Source organism: Myotis brandtii, unplaced genomic scaffold (assembly GCF_000412655.1).
Source record: "Myotis brandtii unplaced genomic scaffold, ASM41265v1 scaffold190, whole genome shotgun sequence".
NCBI lineage: Eukaryota > Metazoa > Chordata > Mammalia > Chiroptera > Vespertilionidae > Myotis > Myotis brandtii.
Genome location: NW_005357076.1, coordinates 3,971,358 through 3,990,477, shown reverse-complemented (window position 1 = coordinate 3,990,477; position 19,120 = coordinate 3,971,358). Strand labels below are relative to the sequence as shown.

Below are 19,120 nucleotides of genomic sequence, written 5' to 3'. Positions count from 1 at the left end.
TTCCAGGTGCATAATTCCATAACACAACATCTGTACACTGTATTCACCACAAGTCAAGTCTCCTTCCATCACCATTTATCTCCCCTATTCCTTCTTCTACCTCTCCCCATGTCCCTCCCCCAGGCAATTACCACACTTGGCTGTGTCCATGAGTTTTTTCTCTCATTTTTAAATTATTTTTGCTCAACCCTTCTACCTCTGCACTGAATTCCCCCCACCCCCAACCGTGGACATCTGTCAGCCTGCTTGCTATCTATGAGTCTGTCTCTATTTTGCTTGTTAGTTCATTTTGTTCATTAGATTCCATATATGAGTGAAATCATATGGTACTTGTCTTTCTCTGACTGGCTTATTTCACTTAGCATAATGCTCTCCAGATCCATCCGTGCAGTTGCAAAGGGTAAGATTTCCTTCTTTTCTTACCGATTAGTAGTATCCCATTATGCAAATGTACCACAGCTTTTTTAGCCACTTATCTACTGATGGACACTTGGGCTGCTTCCAAATCATGGCTATTGTAAATAATGCGGCAGTGAGCATAGGGGCACATATATTCTTTCAAGTTAGTATTTCTTTGGGTAAACTCTCAGAAGGAGAATCACTGGGGTCATAAGACAGTTCTATTTTTAATTTCTTGAGGTAAACTCTATACTGCTTTCCACAGTGGCTGCATCAATCTGCATTCCCACCAACAGTGCACAAGAGTTCCCTTTTCTCCCTGTCCTTGTCAATACTTGTTGTTTGTTGATTTAATGATGATAGCTATTCTGATAGATGTGAGGTGATATCTCATTGTGGTTTTAATTTGAATATCTCTGATCATTAGTGACACTGAGCATTTTTTTCATATGTCTATTGGCCATCTGAATGTCCTCTTTGGAGAAGTGTCTATCCATTGCACATTTTTGTTTGGATTAGCTGTTTTTTGTTTGGTTTTATTTTTGGTGTTGAGTTATATAACTTCTTTATAAATTCTGGATATTAAGCCCTTATCAGATATATCGGTGAATTTATTCTCCCATTCAGTGGGCTCCCCTTCAGAGGGTTGTCCTTTGATTTTGTTTATGGTTTCCTTTCCTGTGCAAAACTTTTTAGTTTAATGTAGTCCATTTGTTTATTTTTATTTATTTTATTTTTTAATTTTGCCTGAAACTATATAACAGAAAAAATAACCCTGGTCAGGTAGCTCAGTTGGATAGAGTATTGTTCTGATATGCCAAGGTTGTGGGTTTGATCTCCAATCAGGGCACATACAAGAAGCAACCAATGAATGCATAAATAAGTGGCACAACAAATCCATGTCTCTCTCTCTCTCTCTCTCTCTCTCTCTCTCTCTCTCTCTCATCAACCAGTAAAACTTTTGCTATGAGAAATGTCTGAGATTTTACTGCCTGTGTTCTCTTTAGGGTTTTTATGGATTCGAGTCTAACATTTAAGTCTTTAATCTATTTTGAGTTTTTGTGTAGTAAGAAGGTGGTCTAGTTTCATTTTTTTGCATGTTATCTGTCCAATTTTCCCAGCACCATTTATTGAATAGACTGTCTTTACCCCCTTGTGTGTTTTTGCCTGCATTGTCAAATATTGACATAAAGGCATGGGTTTATTTCTGGGCTCTCTATTCTGTTCCATTGATCTATATATATATTTTTAAATTTATTCTATTTCTTGGGGTGACTGGTTAATAAAATTATCATCTGTATATTGTATTGTGTGTTTAACACCTCCAGTAAAGTCTCCTTCCACCACTATTTATCCCCTCTTCTATGTCTGTTTTTATGCCCGTACCATGCTGTTTTGATTACTATGGCCTTGTATAGTTTGATATCAGGTAGCATAATTTCTCCAACTTTGTTCTTATTTCTCAAGATTGCTGTTGCTATTCGTGATCTTTTGTGGTTCCATATAAATTTTTAAAATATTTACTCTAAATAATTCTGTGAAATATGCCATTGGTATCTTGATAGAGATTGCATTGAATCTATAGGTTATTTTGGATAGCATGAACATTTTAATGACTTCAATTTTTCTACCCATGAACTTGCCATATGCTTCTACTTTATTGTGTCTTCTTCGATATTTTCTTCAGTGTCTTATAATTTTTTGAGTGCAGGTCTTTTACGTCCTTTGTTAAATGTATAATTAAGCATTTTATTCCTTTTTGAAGCAATTCAAGGAAATTGAATAGCAAGAAATTCTGAATTAAACTCCAGTGACACTTATTTTTATTTAAAAGTTATCCTTAATAAAAATGGTTTCATTTTCAAGGGGGGATAAATGGTGATGGAGGGAGACTTGATTTGGGGTTGTAAACACAATACAGTATACAGATTATGTATTGTAGAATTGTATACCTGAAACCTGTATAATTTTATTAACCAGTGTCACTCCAATAAATTCAATTAAAAATTTCTATATTTGATCATTTGATCTGATACCTTTTCTTGTGCACAGTACCACTCTGAGGAGGTTACTGTGTCTCCAGAAATTTAATATTAAACTAGGATTAAAGACTAGTATTTAGTCACAGTTTTGCCTACCACATTAGTGTTTGAAACCTTCTCCACTTCCCTGTATTTTACTTTTCTTATCAAAAGCAAAGCATAAATATAGATACGGATAGATAGATAGCCATCATATTAATTGTCAGGAATTCTAAATTGTTTATTAGGTATTTAGTAATATGTGATATGAGAGTGGAAAGCATTACTTAGAATTTAAATTCCCCTATACACTATCAGAATAAATACTAAAACTTCTTTAGAAATATACAGTATATTGTTTTTTGCTTTTTTCCATAAGATTAGTCCGCAAGAAATTCTGAATTAAACCCCAGTGATACTCATTTTTATTTAAAAGTTACCCTTAATAAAAATGCTTTCACTATAAATTGAAATAAGCACATGATCAAATTGTAGAAGATTAAAGGGAACAAATCTTGCCTCATTGCAAAAAATTTTCTAAGTGGAAATATTTTTGTGTGTGTTTTTTTAAAATAATTTTTTTAATTTTAGAGAGGAAGGAAGAGTGAGCGATAAGAAACATCAATGATGACAGAGAATCATGGATTGGCTGCCTCCTGCATAGGGATCGCGCCTGCAATCCGGGCATGTGTCCTTGACTGGAATTGAACCCAGGATTCTTTAGTCCGCAGGCCAATGCTCTATCCACTGAGCCAAGCCAGCTAGGGCTAGAAATGTTTTTGGTTTGTCAGTCAACCATTTAGGATTTTTCTTTGCTGCATATGATTTTTCTTCTTTCCTGTATCTCCTTTACAAATACCATCCAACTAGTTATCCAAAGTACAAATCTCAGAATTGTCATTCCTCTGCCATATCTTCCATTTGCAGTTATTTATCACATGCTATGTCTTTAACATCAGAAATTATTCCTTAGCTTGATCACTTTTCTCCAGCTGTAAGCTCAGTATCTGATCTTTGGTATGAACTATTCTAGTCAGGTGATCTACCTCTTTATTATTATTATTTTTAATTTTTTATATAAGTATAGTAGGTATACAATCTTATATTTGTTATATTAATTTCAGGTTTACAATAGTGAATTGACATACTTCCTTTCTTTATTCCATCCTGTCCTCCAAACAGTGCTATCATCATTTAAAAACAAACAAACCAGCTGCCTTTCACACTAGTAGTAAACAGATTTTAATAATTCCTAGTTGTCTACTGAATAATGTCTAAATTTATTAGCCTGGCAGAGAGAACAATCTACCTTTTCTTTGTCAGTTTTTACTACTTTTATTTTGACCTACATTTTAGTCTGTGTTTAACCTGTTTCTCTGAATATGTCATGTCTTTTTTATTTACCCTCCTGAATAATTTTTCTTCCTTATCTGTCAAATTCCAGTTCCAGATGTTAAACTTACCTTGCCTGTTTCATTCAGAATCACTTACTTTTCTGCTTTATGCTTTTTGTTTGACTTTGTTCTATATATATAGTGCTTTTTAAATAATTGTATAGAAAGTTGCTATGTTCTTCCATTATAAAATGAAGTATACTTAAAAATGTTTTTATTACAAAATAGTTTATGTGCTTATTACACATTCAATAAATTTATATAAGATTCATAATTGCTTCTAATTTGGAGCTAACCACTGTTAACACCTTGGTTGTAATCTTCCTGGTTCTTTTTAGTACACGTGTATACTGGGTAATTTTGTTTGCAATATACATCTGTATATTGTAATTTTGTTGCATTGTATTGTGCAAATATTTTCTCTATGCAATTAAGATTGCAGGTCCTCATCTCTGCACTAAGGCAATTGATCACTCTCTGTTTACTTTGTCCATTCTCCCCCTTTCTCCTCCAATCTCTAATGTTACTCTTAGCTGTTACCTAGTTAATAAAGTAATTAGAGAACTTCCTGTGATTACCCAAACCACCCACCTACTAGTATATGTACCTGTGTCCTATGTACTTTGCTTTTCTACTGTCATTACATTAGTAGTATTAGTGGTAGATAAATATTGCTGTCAAAGTTCTGAGCAGGTTTGCTAATTGTGTTCATTGGCATCTCAGGTTTTACAGATGGAATCCCAAGGCAATTTGAATATGCGACTGGCTATAACTCCCTTTTCTCTATCCCAAATCTAGCCATCTTTGAATTTATCTTTTTTTATATACATATATTTTAAAGTTCTGTAAAATGTTTCACTTGAATAGCAGGATCTACTACAAGTTTTGAAAATATTTTCAAGTCTGAAATCTTCCTTGAATATTCTACTCACATCCTCGAGACATGTAGTTGGGAATACTGACTTGTGATCCACATTAGTAAATGCCATCTAATGTGACCCTTATTCCAATCAGTGTCCAAAGTCCCCTGGCTGAGGGTGTGTAATAGGAGGGGTGTACATGAAAAGTTACATGTATATTAACTATGTATATATTTTCCTGAAGAGAAGTTAGCTTTTATCAGATTCCAAAATAATGAGGTATCAAAGCTTAAATCATCTCTCTCTGTGCCTTTATTTGTCAGATACAGAAATTGTCACCAAGCAACTTGCCTATAATCATACAACCCAATGTGGTTTCCTGATTCTTTAAATTATAAACCGTTAGTCCTCATAATATGTAAAACTTTTAAAACTTATAAGAATATACATTTATAAAGATTTTAGAGAGCAACAATGTAGGAAAATATGCATTGCTTATTATGAATTTTTATTTCTAACTTTAGTTTAATGATTAATAATGGAAAGCCTTTATATTTTAAATTCTTATAGTTGTACATTTGTATAATAAATTTCTTAAGTATGGGTATTAGCAAAGTTTTTTATACACTATTTTAATTCATTTATGCATCATAATTATATAATTAAAAATTCCACTAATTGCAATTTAATGCGCTTCTAATCAGAAATTTGCATTGTGACAACTGACATATGCTAACTTACTTTTTCTACTGTGGTTTCCTTACAGGTTTAATGAACTTGTAAAAAAATTCAAAGTCGAATATCATGCTGGTGGTTCTACCCAGAATTCAATGAAAGTGGCCCAGGTTGGTTAATTCTTTTTTTAAAAAGTTATAAAGAAATAGATTCAAACTGATTCTAGACTTTTGGTCATTGCATAATTGTTCCAATCTATATTTTGTTGCTATTGAATAGTTTTGTCAGTTCTGAATTAGGATTTTAGAAGTCATTTTCCATCTAATCAACAAAAATTATTTTAATTGGTATTTTTTTGGTTATTGGTAAGCTTGCACATCTTTAATGTGTTTATTGTTTATTTACATTTTTTCTTTCTTAATTGTCAAATTCTTTGATTATTATTTTTTAAATGTTCATGTACTGGTTTGTAGAAATTCCTCATTTGATAGCTTTTTATCCTATAAATTGAAAGTATTATTTGTACTTTAACTCTTCTAGTGGCTTTTACTGTGCTGAAGTGTTTAGTTTTTTTAATATAATTAAGCTTTATGGCTTCTGCATTTCATATAGTGCTTAGAAAGGACATTTCTAACAGAAAAGGGATAATGTATTAGTTCACTCAGGCTGCCATAATAAAATACCACGGACTGGATGGCATAAAGGAGAAATTTATATTCTTATAGTTCTAGAGGTTTAAGTCCAAGATCAAAGTTCCATCAGGGTTAGTTTTTGGAGAGATCTCCTTCCTGCCTTGTAGATGGCTGCCTTCTTACTGTGTTTTTACATGACCTTTCTTCTGTGCCCACATGGAGACAGACATCTCTTGTGTTTCTTCCTCTAATGTAGACACCAGTCCTATTGGATAAGGGCCCTACCCCTGGGACCTCATTTAACTTAATTATTTCCTGAAAGGCCCTATCTCCAAAGAAGTCACTGGTTTGGGGCTTCAACATATGAATTGCAGAGTGGGGACTCAATTCTGTCCATAACTGATACCTTTTTTAAAGCCTTAGTCTATCAAAAACACATTCTAATACCTCTTCAGTTGTTTCTCTTTCTAGATCTGGGAGACTATTAGCTGCCCACTAATAAATTCTCTCCTTTCTTGAGCATTTTCATCAATCTCTACCTTTCCAAAGTTTATTGCTTACATAATTAATATCATGACCTTATTGGATTTCTGGCTGATATTGTTCTCATTAATAAAATAATCATTGTCCAACAGTTATTATTTTACAATTTTTATAATACTCCATGTGCATTGTAACAATGTACTCTAGTAATGCTTTATTTATTCCTATCTTTAGCAAGGAAATATATGGAATTCAAAGTTTTGAGTGGCTCATCCAGTATTTTTATCTTATTAGTGATATTTTTGTAGTTGGCCTAATTGCCAGACTAGCAGTCTCTCTTTGATATCATAGGGAGAGCAATTCAGTTCGGATCAGCTCAGCCAATATGTACAAGAAATGTTCTTTTTTGTTTTTCCCTTTTCTCCCTTTATTTCTTGTCATTTATTAAATTTCTACTATGTTCCAGGTAGTCTGTTAGATGTTGGTGATACAAAAGCTAATAATCTACTTGGCCCACACCGTTGAAGTGTTTATTGTAGTGAAAATGTATCTGGCGGTGGGGGTGTAGGGATGGGGAGAGAGAATTATAAACTATTAAGTATAATATAATGTTGTAGGAGCAACCCTCTCTATCCCTAGAATACAAACAAACAAATTTATAAGAACCAGAATAAAAATATATCTGTACTCACATGATATATATGTGATTTCTTCAGTTTCTGGAAACTTGAAGGCAAAACTGTGTATCTTCCTAAGTACACCTCCAGTGTGATGTTCTATTCCTAGTTGACTCACAATAATTCCCATTTTCTCAGTAGGATTTTTATCTCATGTCCTAGATTTTAGGAAGTTTTACATTTGAACTAGGAAAACAGAGATACCCTGAATAGCAGTGTTTCTCTACCCAACTTGAACCCCACTCCCCACTATAAGACTGGCTTATCAGTCTATTTCCTAAGATTTTTTTTTCAAACTTTTTGTGAAACCTTTCAGAGACTGTCATAAGGAGGCGAGGGCAATGTTAGATTTGTTCTAGATTTTTTTGCTTTAAAGGCAAGCAGTTCTCTTTTTTTTTCCTGTTTTGTATATTAGCTTTTAAAAGTTTTACTGCCCACCACATATCCATTAGGATGGTTTCTATCACATAAACATAAAATACCAAGTGTTGGCAAGGATGTAGAGAAATTGGGAACCTTTATACTGTTTGTGGGAATGTAAAAATGTGTAGCCACTATGGAAACAGTGTGGCTATTTCTCAGACAATTACAAATAGAATTACTATCTGATCCAGCGATTTCACTTCTGAGTATGTTATGGACTGAATGTTTGTGTCCACATATTGAAGCCCTAACACCCAATATGATCGTATTTGGAGATGAGGCCTTTGAGAGGTTATTATGGCTAAATGAGATCATGAGGGATCCCCTTATAAGAAGAGACACCACAAAGCTTGCTCTCTCTTTGTGTCTCTCCCTCTCCCCCTTTTCCTCCCTTCCTCTCTACCACATGAGGATAGAGTGTTCTCACTAGGGTCTGAACCAACTACACCTTGATCTTGGATTTCTCAACCTCCAGAACTGTTAGAAATAAATTTTCTATTGCTTTAAGTGATCCAGTTTATGATATTTTGTATGGCAGCCTAAGCAGACTAAGACAGGTTACATACTCAAAAGAATTAAAAGCAGCATTATTCACAATAGCCCAAAGTGTTCTTCAGTGGATGAATGAACAAAATATGTGTGTGTGTGTGTGTGTGTGTGTGTGTGTGTGTGTGTGTGTGTACGTACATATACCCATATATGTATGTATAAAGTATATAGACACAATGGAATATTATTCAGCCTTAGAAAGGAAAAAAATTCTGACATACTACAGACCTGTAAGAATCTTGAAGGCATTAATGCTAAGTGAAATAAGCTAGTCATGAAGTACTTAGAGTAGTCAAATTCATAGAGCTGGAAAGTAGAAGGGTGGTTGCCCCGGGGGGTGGCAGGAAGGGGAAATGCAGAATTACTGCCTAATGGGTAGAGTTTTAGTTTTACAAGATGAAAAGAGTTCTAGAAATGGATAGTAGTGATGATTGTAAACAGTGTGATTGTGCTTAATGCCATTGTACTCATATAGTTAAAAATGATTAAAAAGGTAAATTTTGTGTTATGTCTGTTTTAGCACAATTAAAAATAAAAAATAGATTCTAGAAATGCTTCAGCAGGGAATGATATCAACCTGATGCATTTATAGATTTCATTTGCTTATTCAGCAATCAGAGAGGCAACAGAACGAGAGTATGGGCTTGATCTTAGGATCATATAGTCCATTAGAACTGGGTTTAAGTTCAATCTTTGTCACTTTACTGGCTGATCAATTTAGTCAACTTTTTGGGGCCTTTCATATTTAAATGTGGGGTTAAAAGCTTACCTCAGATGGAAGTTGTAAGGATTAATGAGATAATGAATGTTAAAAAAAATTATAGTACTTTCAAAGGAAAGTTTGGAAACCACTAAGGTTGAAGGTCATCTCCCCTCTTCCCCATTTTTTCTGAGTTTTCTTTACTTTAACAAAACTACATTTACCCATTCATGGACAGTACAACCAGGTTTGTGGCTCTCATCCACTTAAAAATATTTACTAGTATTTCAATCTAGCCCTCAATTGAACATCTTGTTTAGCTTTTCAGTTCTTCTAATATTTTGAGAGTACTTTTCCTTTCCATCTGATTGATGAGCCAACTACATAACTGCCAAATTGTAATTTATGACTAGGATAACCACACAGTTTGAAAAATATTCTTTTAGAAGAAGAATTTCTCAGATTTTTCATTGGCAGTCATTAACAGGAAGAACTGATTCCATTGTACGTAAAGCAGATTGTGCATTGTACATTAAGCATCTGCTATGTTTTAGTCATTGTGTTAGGTAATAACTGGTAACCTAAGCTGTCTTGTCTAAATTTTGAGTAAAATCTAAAAAAAGTATTTAGAGCCTTAGAGGCAACAATCCTAAAATAGCCTTGGTTGTATCTAATGTGGTGAATGAATGAGGACATTGAAATTGGCTTAAAGCTGTCCAAAAAGTCTAGGCAAATACAATAGAAAGGAGTTGACAGGGACAGCCCACCAGGGATGGTGCTGGGTTTTGTTAATGTTAGTGTGTTTGATTGGATGTTTTGGGGTCATTGTCTTCTTTTCTTATTCATTTGAATTATCCTTCACCCCAGAAAACAACTGGATTACAGCTTTCCTCTATTACTCTAGATTATTGAAAATTTTCCAAATATTGGACAAAAATATTAGTGCAATAGAAGTATACTAGTTGAGTGTCTGTGAACTGTATATCTAAAATAGAATAAGATCCATAATAAGAATTCAGTCATCATTCAAGTATTCATATATCATTTAATTCTATAAATTTTGTTGCTATATACCATGTATAATATGTGTTTTCTGTAATATGTATTTAAAAAATATTAAATTCTTATAGAAAGATAAGAAAAACAAACAGGATGGATGAAATTCATAGATAGTAAATGCGTAGCTTATAAGAATTAGGCAAAACTCACAGGATATTATAAGTATATATAATAAATAAGCAACTAGTTTGGGAAATAGGCAAACTTGACAAGATGTGTTAAATATTAATAGCAAGTAAGTGTGTAACCTTTAAGACTGCTAAAGATAGCATAAAGAAAAACTGCTATAACAAACAGGATTATTACTCATAGATAGAACAGAATGGAAAGATCATATCATGATCATGTACCACTGGGCTGACAGTTAGTTATATCACCTTCAAATAGATCACTCATTAGTGACAGTATGTTCAAATTCTGGCCCCACATGCACTGTACCCAGGAAAGGAAATTAAAACCATGACTATTCAGCAAGCTATTTCCCAAGCTTTAACATCCTTGCTTTTGAATCTCTCCCAGAAAGCAAGTGAGTACACTTCTTTGTTCCTAAGCACTAGTTATGTGCCCCCTTTCTCATATTGTGACCCTATTTTCATAACCACACCGTCATTATCAGGAAAAGTTGATGAGGTGGAGAAGAGGCAGGACATTTGAACATTCAAGTAGCATGGTCCTTATAGTACTTGATTGCACCCTAAAGTATTAACTTACCCAGCTCTTTCCTTTGCTTCTTGCTGTGTCTTAAATGGATAAATCTGTGATTTCATATCTTAATTTGGTTGGTAGGCCCTTTCTGTTCTGTGACCTCTACGATAGCTTGCTTGCTTATGTACATGGAGGCTAACAGTGCTTCAAGGTAATTCCCCCATACCACACCAGGATTAGATAGGTTTCTCCTTCTTCAGTAATTTAACAATAACTTACATGGTAGCTATGGAAAAATATGCAGAGACATTGAAAGGGAACATTATTTGAAAAAGTCATCATCTTTATGAAATATGAACTGAAAGTAATATGGAAAGTAAAGGTCAACACTTTACAATGTAAAGCTAATTCTATCAGATCTTACCAACAATCATACTTTGATATATTAAGTGATGTGGCAAATTATGTCAGCAAGAAATTGTTCCCATTAGCTCGTAAATATTTTTGTTTTGTTCTTTTTAATGAAACCACAGGCAACATAAAATATTGTGGATATCACATCCAAATACAATTCTAAACTTTTTTTCATCTGCATATTTGACAGAGTACAAATTTAAATTTTGGCAAATTCCATTCAGTGTAAACTTCTTAATGAAATAAAAGGCTATCATCTGCTAAATATCCTGCACACCTTGTATACCATAGTGCGGAAAGGGGGTGTGATCTGCTTACCTGTGATATTGATGCTTTCCTAGTGAACGTTTTGGTCACTTTTCGATTTTATCAAAATGTATAGATGTACTTCATGTGATTTTTTTACTTTAAAGATATGGAGGGAGATAGCCTTCTTGGGCATGTGCCTAAGCAATGGCTATAGTTGTTGCTGGACTTAGCTAAGATATCGGCAGTAAAATATTTTTTAAACGTGAGACAGGAAGAATGTCTTTGTCTCATTTGGTAATAATACATAAAAGATGAAAATGGAGAAAAAAATTACAGTAAAACAAATTTATATGCCATTTCTTCTAAAGTGTTGATGACATACATACAACAAACAAATGACTCATTTTTGTGTGTAATATGATTGCTTTATAACTTAAGTGGGGGAAAAGTTCATCACAAAAGGGCTGGCAAGTTAAATAAAACTTTCTCAATTTCTTTACTAGAATTGTAACTTATTTGGAATCAATTTTTGACAGCACAAGTTGAAATTACTAAGGTGCTTCGGAGTGTTTTGAAATGATGTTTATTTTAGAGATGGATAGCATATATAATGAATCTATAAACAGAATCTATAAACATGATTGATAAAAAATTGGATACCAAAACAAGCATTTAGATTCAAGTTAGATGGTTATTTTGTAGAGCTAGAAACTAATTCTTATATATCTAAATACCAGCTGTTGCTAATAAGTAAAATCCTAAGTATTCCATGCTTAAATGCTTTGGTTGGAACAAGACTTAGCTTGATGTCATCACATTTGGAGTAAAAGCAAGAATGTAGACTTGATAAGAGCAGAGCTGTAAGTAAAAGTGAAATGTACATTTAACTATATTATTTTACCACACATAAAAGAAGGATGTCCTAATGGGTCTAGTCCTAATGGTAATAGTTCAGAGAAATAGTATTGGAAAAGAATCACAAAGAGTAAAAATATTGTATTATTATATTATTTCAAGGGACAAAATGAAAAATGTTATTTTTTACTAACCATTGGTAATATCTGTTTAATCTAATTGTACTTACTCTTCTTTTCAAAAATCTTACATTTATATATCTTAAGAATGCACATATGGCCTATAAAATGTAAATATCCAGTAAAGAGTTAAGTAAAGTTCAAATAAGTTGCTGTATGCTGTATGTATTGTAACAAAAGAAACATTAATAACAATTGTTATATTTTCTCATACTTATTTAATTAGTCCTACTTTTCATTATTAATAATTATCACTATTAACGGTTTCTATTGTTTTGTTCAAATAATAGCATTTATGTAACAGAAAAATAAATAATACAAAATCTCTCTATATAAAAGCCTAAGTGACAGTTATGACCAGTTGACCGGTTGCTATGACAACACACTGACCACCAGGGGCAGACGCTCAACACAGGAGCTGCTCCCTGGTGGTCAGTGTGCTCCCACAGCCAACCTCCCGCATCCCTCCCCCTGGCTGGCCCCGATAGGCCCTAATCGGGATTGGGTGAGACAGCCCCGATCATCCCCAATTGCCAGCCAGGCCGAGGGATCCCACCCGTGTATGAATTCGGTGTTGAGCCCAGCTGGCGTGCTTAGTGGTTGAGCATCGACCTATGAACCAGGAGGTGACAGTTCAATTCCCAGTCAGGCCACGTGCCCAGGTTGTGGGCTCGATCCCAGTAGGGGCATGCAGGAAGGCAGCTGATCAATGATTTTCTCTTCTTATCATTGATGTTTCTATCTCTCTCCCTCTCTCTTCCTCTCAGAAATCAATAAAAATACATTAAAAAAAAAAAAGAATCGGTGTTGAGGTGTTAAGTGTATAAAGATGGCATACCATTGCTGTAAATATGAACATTTACAATAATATATTTCCTTAAATAAATCAGATTGCTTTCCAGTTCTGTAACAATAGTATTTATTCATATTTATTGACAACTAGGGGTTTAAGTTTTATGTAACATTTGTCAAATGAAAAATTCTCTCAAATTAAATCAAATGAAATGTTCATCAGATAGATTTAACAGTGGTTCTCAACCTTCTGGCCCTTTAAATACAGTTTCTCATGTTGTGACCCCCAACCATAAAATTATTTTCGTTTCTACTTCATAACTGTAATTTTGCTACTGTTATGAATTGTTTAATTCAAATAAAACTTAAGTAAAGTTCAAATAAGTTGCTGTATGCTGTATGTATTGTAACAAAAGAAACATTACCCAAAAGGGTCGCGACCCACAGGTTGAGAACCGCTGGATTAACATAATTAGTATAGGAAACTAATATTTGAGAAATTCCAGATATTTAAATATATTGGGTAACCATAAAATAATATCTTTGTGAAGCATTTATATAAATGTGTCATGTGCCTAAAATAATGAAAATTTTTAAAACTTTAAGTATATAGACTAGTACTTATTTAAATTATTTTAAATGGGTCATTTTCCCTTCTCAAAACTTACAGATGCAATCCTACCCTGAGGAAGATTTTACTAAATGTGAAAGATAATAGTCACTAATAATATAGCCAGTGCTGCATTTTTTAAAAAGCAGTTACTATCAATTCTTAACCATTTCCTTTATGCCCCTAAGGGATGAATCTTAATTTTATAGCAGCACTGGCTACAAGTAATGTACAGGATTTGGGACAATGTACAAAGCTTCTGATTTGACAGCTTATACTTTTGGAGAGACTGAGTAGCAGGTAGAGAAGCAAACTTTGCTCTTGGACTCTGACACTTAATTAAACCTGACATCTAAGAAGCAGTGGCAGATTTACACTTTACCATCATATTGGAATCAGTAGGACTCCATAAATTTTTTAATCATTTTAATTGTTAAACAAAACACATTAGAAAATTGAAAAATAAAGGGGAAAATGACAATCTCATTTTTGTTTTCTTCCAGTAGTATTTGAGTAAATGTGCATATTTACATAGTTCTAGAATTTTATTTTTATTTATTTAAATTTATTGGGGTGACATTGATTAATAAGATTACATAGGTTTCAAGTGTACATTTTTAAATACATATTCTGTATATTGCATTGTTTGCTCACTACCCAAAGTCAAATCATCTTCCATCACCATATACTTGGCCCCTTTTACTACCCCTCACATTCTTCTCTCTGGTAACTACCACGCTGTTGTCTGTGTCTATGAGTTTCAGTTTTATATCCTACATAGGAATGAAATCATATGGTTCTTAGCTTTTTCTGACTGACTTATTTTGCTTAGCACAATTTTCTCAAGGTCCATCCATGTCTCAAATGGTATTATTTCATCTTTTCTTATAGCTGAGTAGTATTCCATTGTATTTATGTACCACATCTTCTTTAATCATTTATCAAAGGACACTTTGGTAGTTTCCATGTTTTGGTCACTGTGAATAATGCTGCAATGTACATGGGGTGGAGGTGCATATATCTTCACAAATAAATGTTTTAAAATTTTTCGGGTAAATACCTAGAAGAGGGATTCCTGGGTCATATGGTAACTCTATTCTTAATTTTTTGAGGAACCTCCATACTGTTTTCCATGGTGGCTATACCAGTTTACATTCCCACCAGCAGTGAATGAGGTTTCCTTTTTTCTACCACCTCTCCAACACTGGTTATTATTTGTCTTGTTGATAATAGCCATTCTACCAGGTGTGAGGTGATATCTCATTGTAGCTGTGATTTGCATTTTCCTAATTGCTAGTGAAGTTGAGCGTCTTTTCATATATCTGTTGGCCTTCTCGGGAGAAGTGTTTGTTCAGGTTGTCTGTCCATTATTTTACTGGATTTTTTTGTTTGTTTGTTGTTGAGTTGTAAGAGTTCTTTATATAATTTGAATATTAACCCCTTGTTGGAGCTGTTGTTTACAAAATATCTTTTCCCATTCAGCTGGTTGCATTTTTATTTTGTTGGTGAACTTTCTTGCTGTGCAGAAGCTTTTTAGTTTGATATAGCCCCATTCATTTATTTTTGCCCTTACTTCCCGGAACTGCCTTTGGGGTCAAATTGATAAAATCTTCTCTAAGTCCAAGATCCATAAATTTAGTACCTATATTTTTTATATGCAATTTATTGTTTCAGATCTTATATTTAGGTCTTTCATTCATTTTGAATTAATTTTTGTACATGGGGACAAACTAGTCTAGTTTCATTCTTTTTCATGTGGCTTTCCAATTTTCACAGTGCCATTAATTTATTTTAAATATGTTTTTATTTATTTTAATATATTTTTATTGATTTCAGAGAGGAAGAGAGAGAAATATCAACGATGAGAGAGAGTCATTGGTCAGCTGCCTCCTGTATGCCCCCCACTAGAGATTAGGCCCACAACCTAGACATGTGCCCTGACTGGGAATGGAACCCTAACCTCCAGGTTCATAGGTTGATACTCAACCACTGAACCACACCAGCCAGGCTGTGTGGTTTTTATTGATTTTAAAGAGAGATGGAGAAACAGAAACATTAATGGGAAAGGGAAACATTGATTGGTTGCCTTCCATTATACATGTCCACCAGGATCAAACTTGCAACCTGATTATGTGCTCTGACTGGAAATCAAAACTGTGACCCCTTGTTGCATGGGATGATGCTCAGCTGAGTCACACACCATCCAGGGCCCCAGCACCATTTACTGAAGAGGCTTTCTTTTCTCCATTGTAAGTTTTCGGCTCCTTTGTAAAAAATTATTTGCCCAAACACATGTGGTTTTATTTCTGGGCTCTCAGTTTTGTTCCATTGGTATGTGTGTCTGTGTTTCATACCGTGCTGTTTTGATTATCATTGCTCAGTCATGTAGTTTGATGTCAGGTAGTGTGATAGATCCAGCTTTTTTTGTTTTTTCTTGAGTATTGCTTTCACTATTTGGGGTCTTTTGTGGTTTCATACAAATCTGATAAGTTTTTGTTCTAGTTCTTTAAAAAATGTCATTGGGATCTTGACGGGGATTGCATTAAATCTCTAAATATGGGTAATATGGACATTTTAGCTGTGTTGATTCTTCCATGAACACGAAATATCTTTCTATTTTATTGTGTCTTTCTCAGTCACTTTTAATAATGCTTTAAAATTTTTACTATATGGGTCCTTCACATCCTTTATTAAGTTTATTCCTAGATATTTTATTCTTTTTGTTCCAGTTGTAAAAGGAATTTTTTCATTTCTTTTTCTGAAATTTCTTTGTGAGTATATAGGAATGCAGTGGATTTTTCTTTGTTGATTTTGTATCCTGCAACTTTATTTCTTTATTGTTTCTAATAGCTTTTCTACATAAAAAATTCTGTCATCTGCAAAAAGTGACAATTTTACTTCATTCCCAATTTGGATGCCTTTTATTTCTTTCTCTTGCCTGATTGCTCTAGCTAGGACTCTTAGTACTATGTTGAGTAAGAGTGGTGAGAATGGACATCCTTGTCTTGTTCCTGATTTTAGAAGAAAACCTTTCAGTGTTTCATCATTGAGTATGATATTAGTTGAAGGTTTGTCATATATGGCCTTTATTATGTTGAGGTACTTTCATTCTATACCTATTTTATTGAGTGTTTTAATCATAAATGGATGTTGTATCTTATCAACATAGAACTTAACATTTTGCTGCTTTTTTTTTTTTAAGTAAGTTCAATTTGCATCATGTAGTTTTAACAAATCCCCAAAACACAGTCTTAGGGAAAATAATGTAAAAATAGTATTCCAAATAAAGGAAAATGGACTAAGGATAGTATATTTCTTGAGCACTTGGGTCTGGTGCTCAGTTCTGGGAACCATATATTTTAGAATATATGACTTTGGGCAACTTTGTTTAGTCTTCCTGTGCATCAGTTTGCTCATTTGTACACTTGTGGGAGTGTGAGGGTAAAGTGTAAAATAAAGATATGAATAGTATGCACTAGTAGGTAAAGTGCTGGCACATAAAAGTGTTATGACAATATTTCAGTGTGATAATTAGCATCATTAAAATTGTGATTTAATTTCTTAGTATTTTAATGAAATTTTTATATGAAGTAGGTGACGTGCACTGATAAATTGCACTGGCCAATTCCAGTTTCAAAATAGTCCTGTATTTGGATTCCCAAATACTTCTAAAGTTATTTTTAATTGTATATTTATGAAATTGCTGCTCTGCCTACTGTGACTTCTCAGAAGCACAGTATTATGGTTGGATTTTAGATATCAGCATATGTTCATCTTGTATTGTCATTTCATACAACTTAAATCTCCCAGTACTCTTCATCATCCTTTTGATTAAAGATGAAAGTATGTCTACCACAGAATTGAGTGAATCTTTTGAGTTAATATTATAAAAATATTTTTATTTTTCAAAATGTAACACACACATTTTGGTTAAAGTATGCCCACAAGTTCTTGGACATTTCTTCATTTAAAAGGTGGAGTCTAATTTCCCTGCCCTTGAAAATGGGTCAAACTTAGTGACTTGCTTCTAACAAATATAATGTGTGGCAATGATGATGTGCTGTTTCTGAGGCTAGATCATAAAAGGCATCGTTGCTTCCACACAGTTGTCTTTTGGAACACCCGTAATGGGAACATCTACTGCTGTGTCATAAGGACAGTCAGCCTAGGGAGAGTCCACATGTGGAAGAACTAAAGCTTCCCACCATCCCAGCTACAACAATGCTAGCCATGTGAAGGAGCCAGCTTAAATCAAATCTTCAGATGATTGGAGCCCTGGCCAACTTACTCACTGCAACCTAACCTGGCTCATAAAATCTGCCAGATTATGTTTCTTGTTTTAAGCCACCATGTTTGGCAGCAACAGATAATTAATATGCACTAAGTCCAGAATTTTCAATGTACCAGAGAGTATATAGTGAAAAGTCTGGATTTTTTCCTGTGCCTATATTCCACTTGCCCAGTTTCTTTTTTTAATTTAAATTTTTTTATTGTTGACACTGTTGCAGATGTCCCTCATTTTTTCCCCTTTGCCCACCTCCACCCACCCCCCTTCCCACCATCCTTACCCCTGGCCCTCACCACACTGTTGTCTGTGTCCATGCGCCATGCATGTATATTCTTTAGCCCATCCCTTCACCTTCCTTTATCTAGTCCCTCTTACCCCCCCTTCCCTCTGACATTTGTCAGTCTCTTCCATGTATCCATGCCTCTGATACTATTTTGTTCATCAGTTTATTTTGTTCATTAGATTCCTCACATTAGTGAAATCATATGGTATTTGTCTTTCTCTGACTGGCTTATTTTGCTTAGTACAGTGGGGCCTTGACTTACGAGTTTAATTCGTTCTGTGACGGAGCTCGTAACTCAAATTACTCGTATGTCAAATCATAAAGTGAACGAGTGAGACACGTGATGCTGGGCTGATGTTGTGGCGTTCACTGTGACGTTCGCTGCGCCAACTAGCAGTGGGGTATCTGAAGCTGGCTCGTAACCCAAATTTTAGCTCGCAACTCAAAGCAAAAAATCGGCCGAGAGACGGCTCATATCTCGAAAAACTCATTAGTCGGGACACTCGTAAGTAAAGGCCCCACTGTATAATAATCTCCATGTTCATCCATAGAGCTCTTTTTTACAGTGCATATGGTATAAATGTACCACAGTTTTTTTATCCACTCATCTACTGATGGGCACTTGCGCTGTTTCTAGATCTTGGCTATTATAAATAATTTGGCTGTGAACATATTTTTTCTGATTTGCCAAGTTCATTTTATTAGATGTGATTCCTGTAATGAGTTTCTTGTGCATGCTTTCAGAAATACTCTATCCCTTTACAACTATGTGCATATATATGTGCATATCCTATCTAATAATAGACAAACATGGCAATTGACCATACCTTCACTATGCCTCCCTTTGGCTAATCAGCGAGATATGCAAATTAATGCAACCAAGAGATGGCAGCCGGCAGCCACTCAGCTGAAGCAAGCAGGAGGTTTGCTTGG

At 34.2% G+C, this 19,120-nt stretch overlaps 1 protein-coding gene across 1 annotated transcript in view; it reads left to right on the top strand.

Moving 5' to 3' along the window:
- ADK (adenosine kinase) overlaps nucleotides 1–19,120 on the top strand; it is a 470,150-nt gene that overhangs the window by 155,402 nt on the left and 295,628 nt on the right. The window contains exon 4 of the mRNA XM_005864654.2: nucleotides 5,441–5,519. Within this exon, the coding sequence (XP_005864716.1) occupies nucleotides 5,441–5,519 (79 nt within the window). The remainder of the gene's footprint in view (nucleotides 1–5,440; nucleotides 5,520–19,120) is intronic.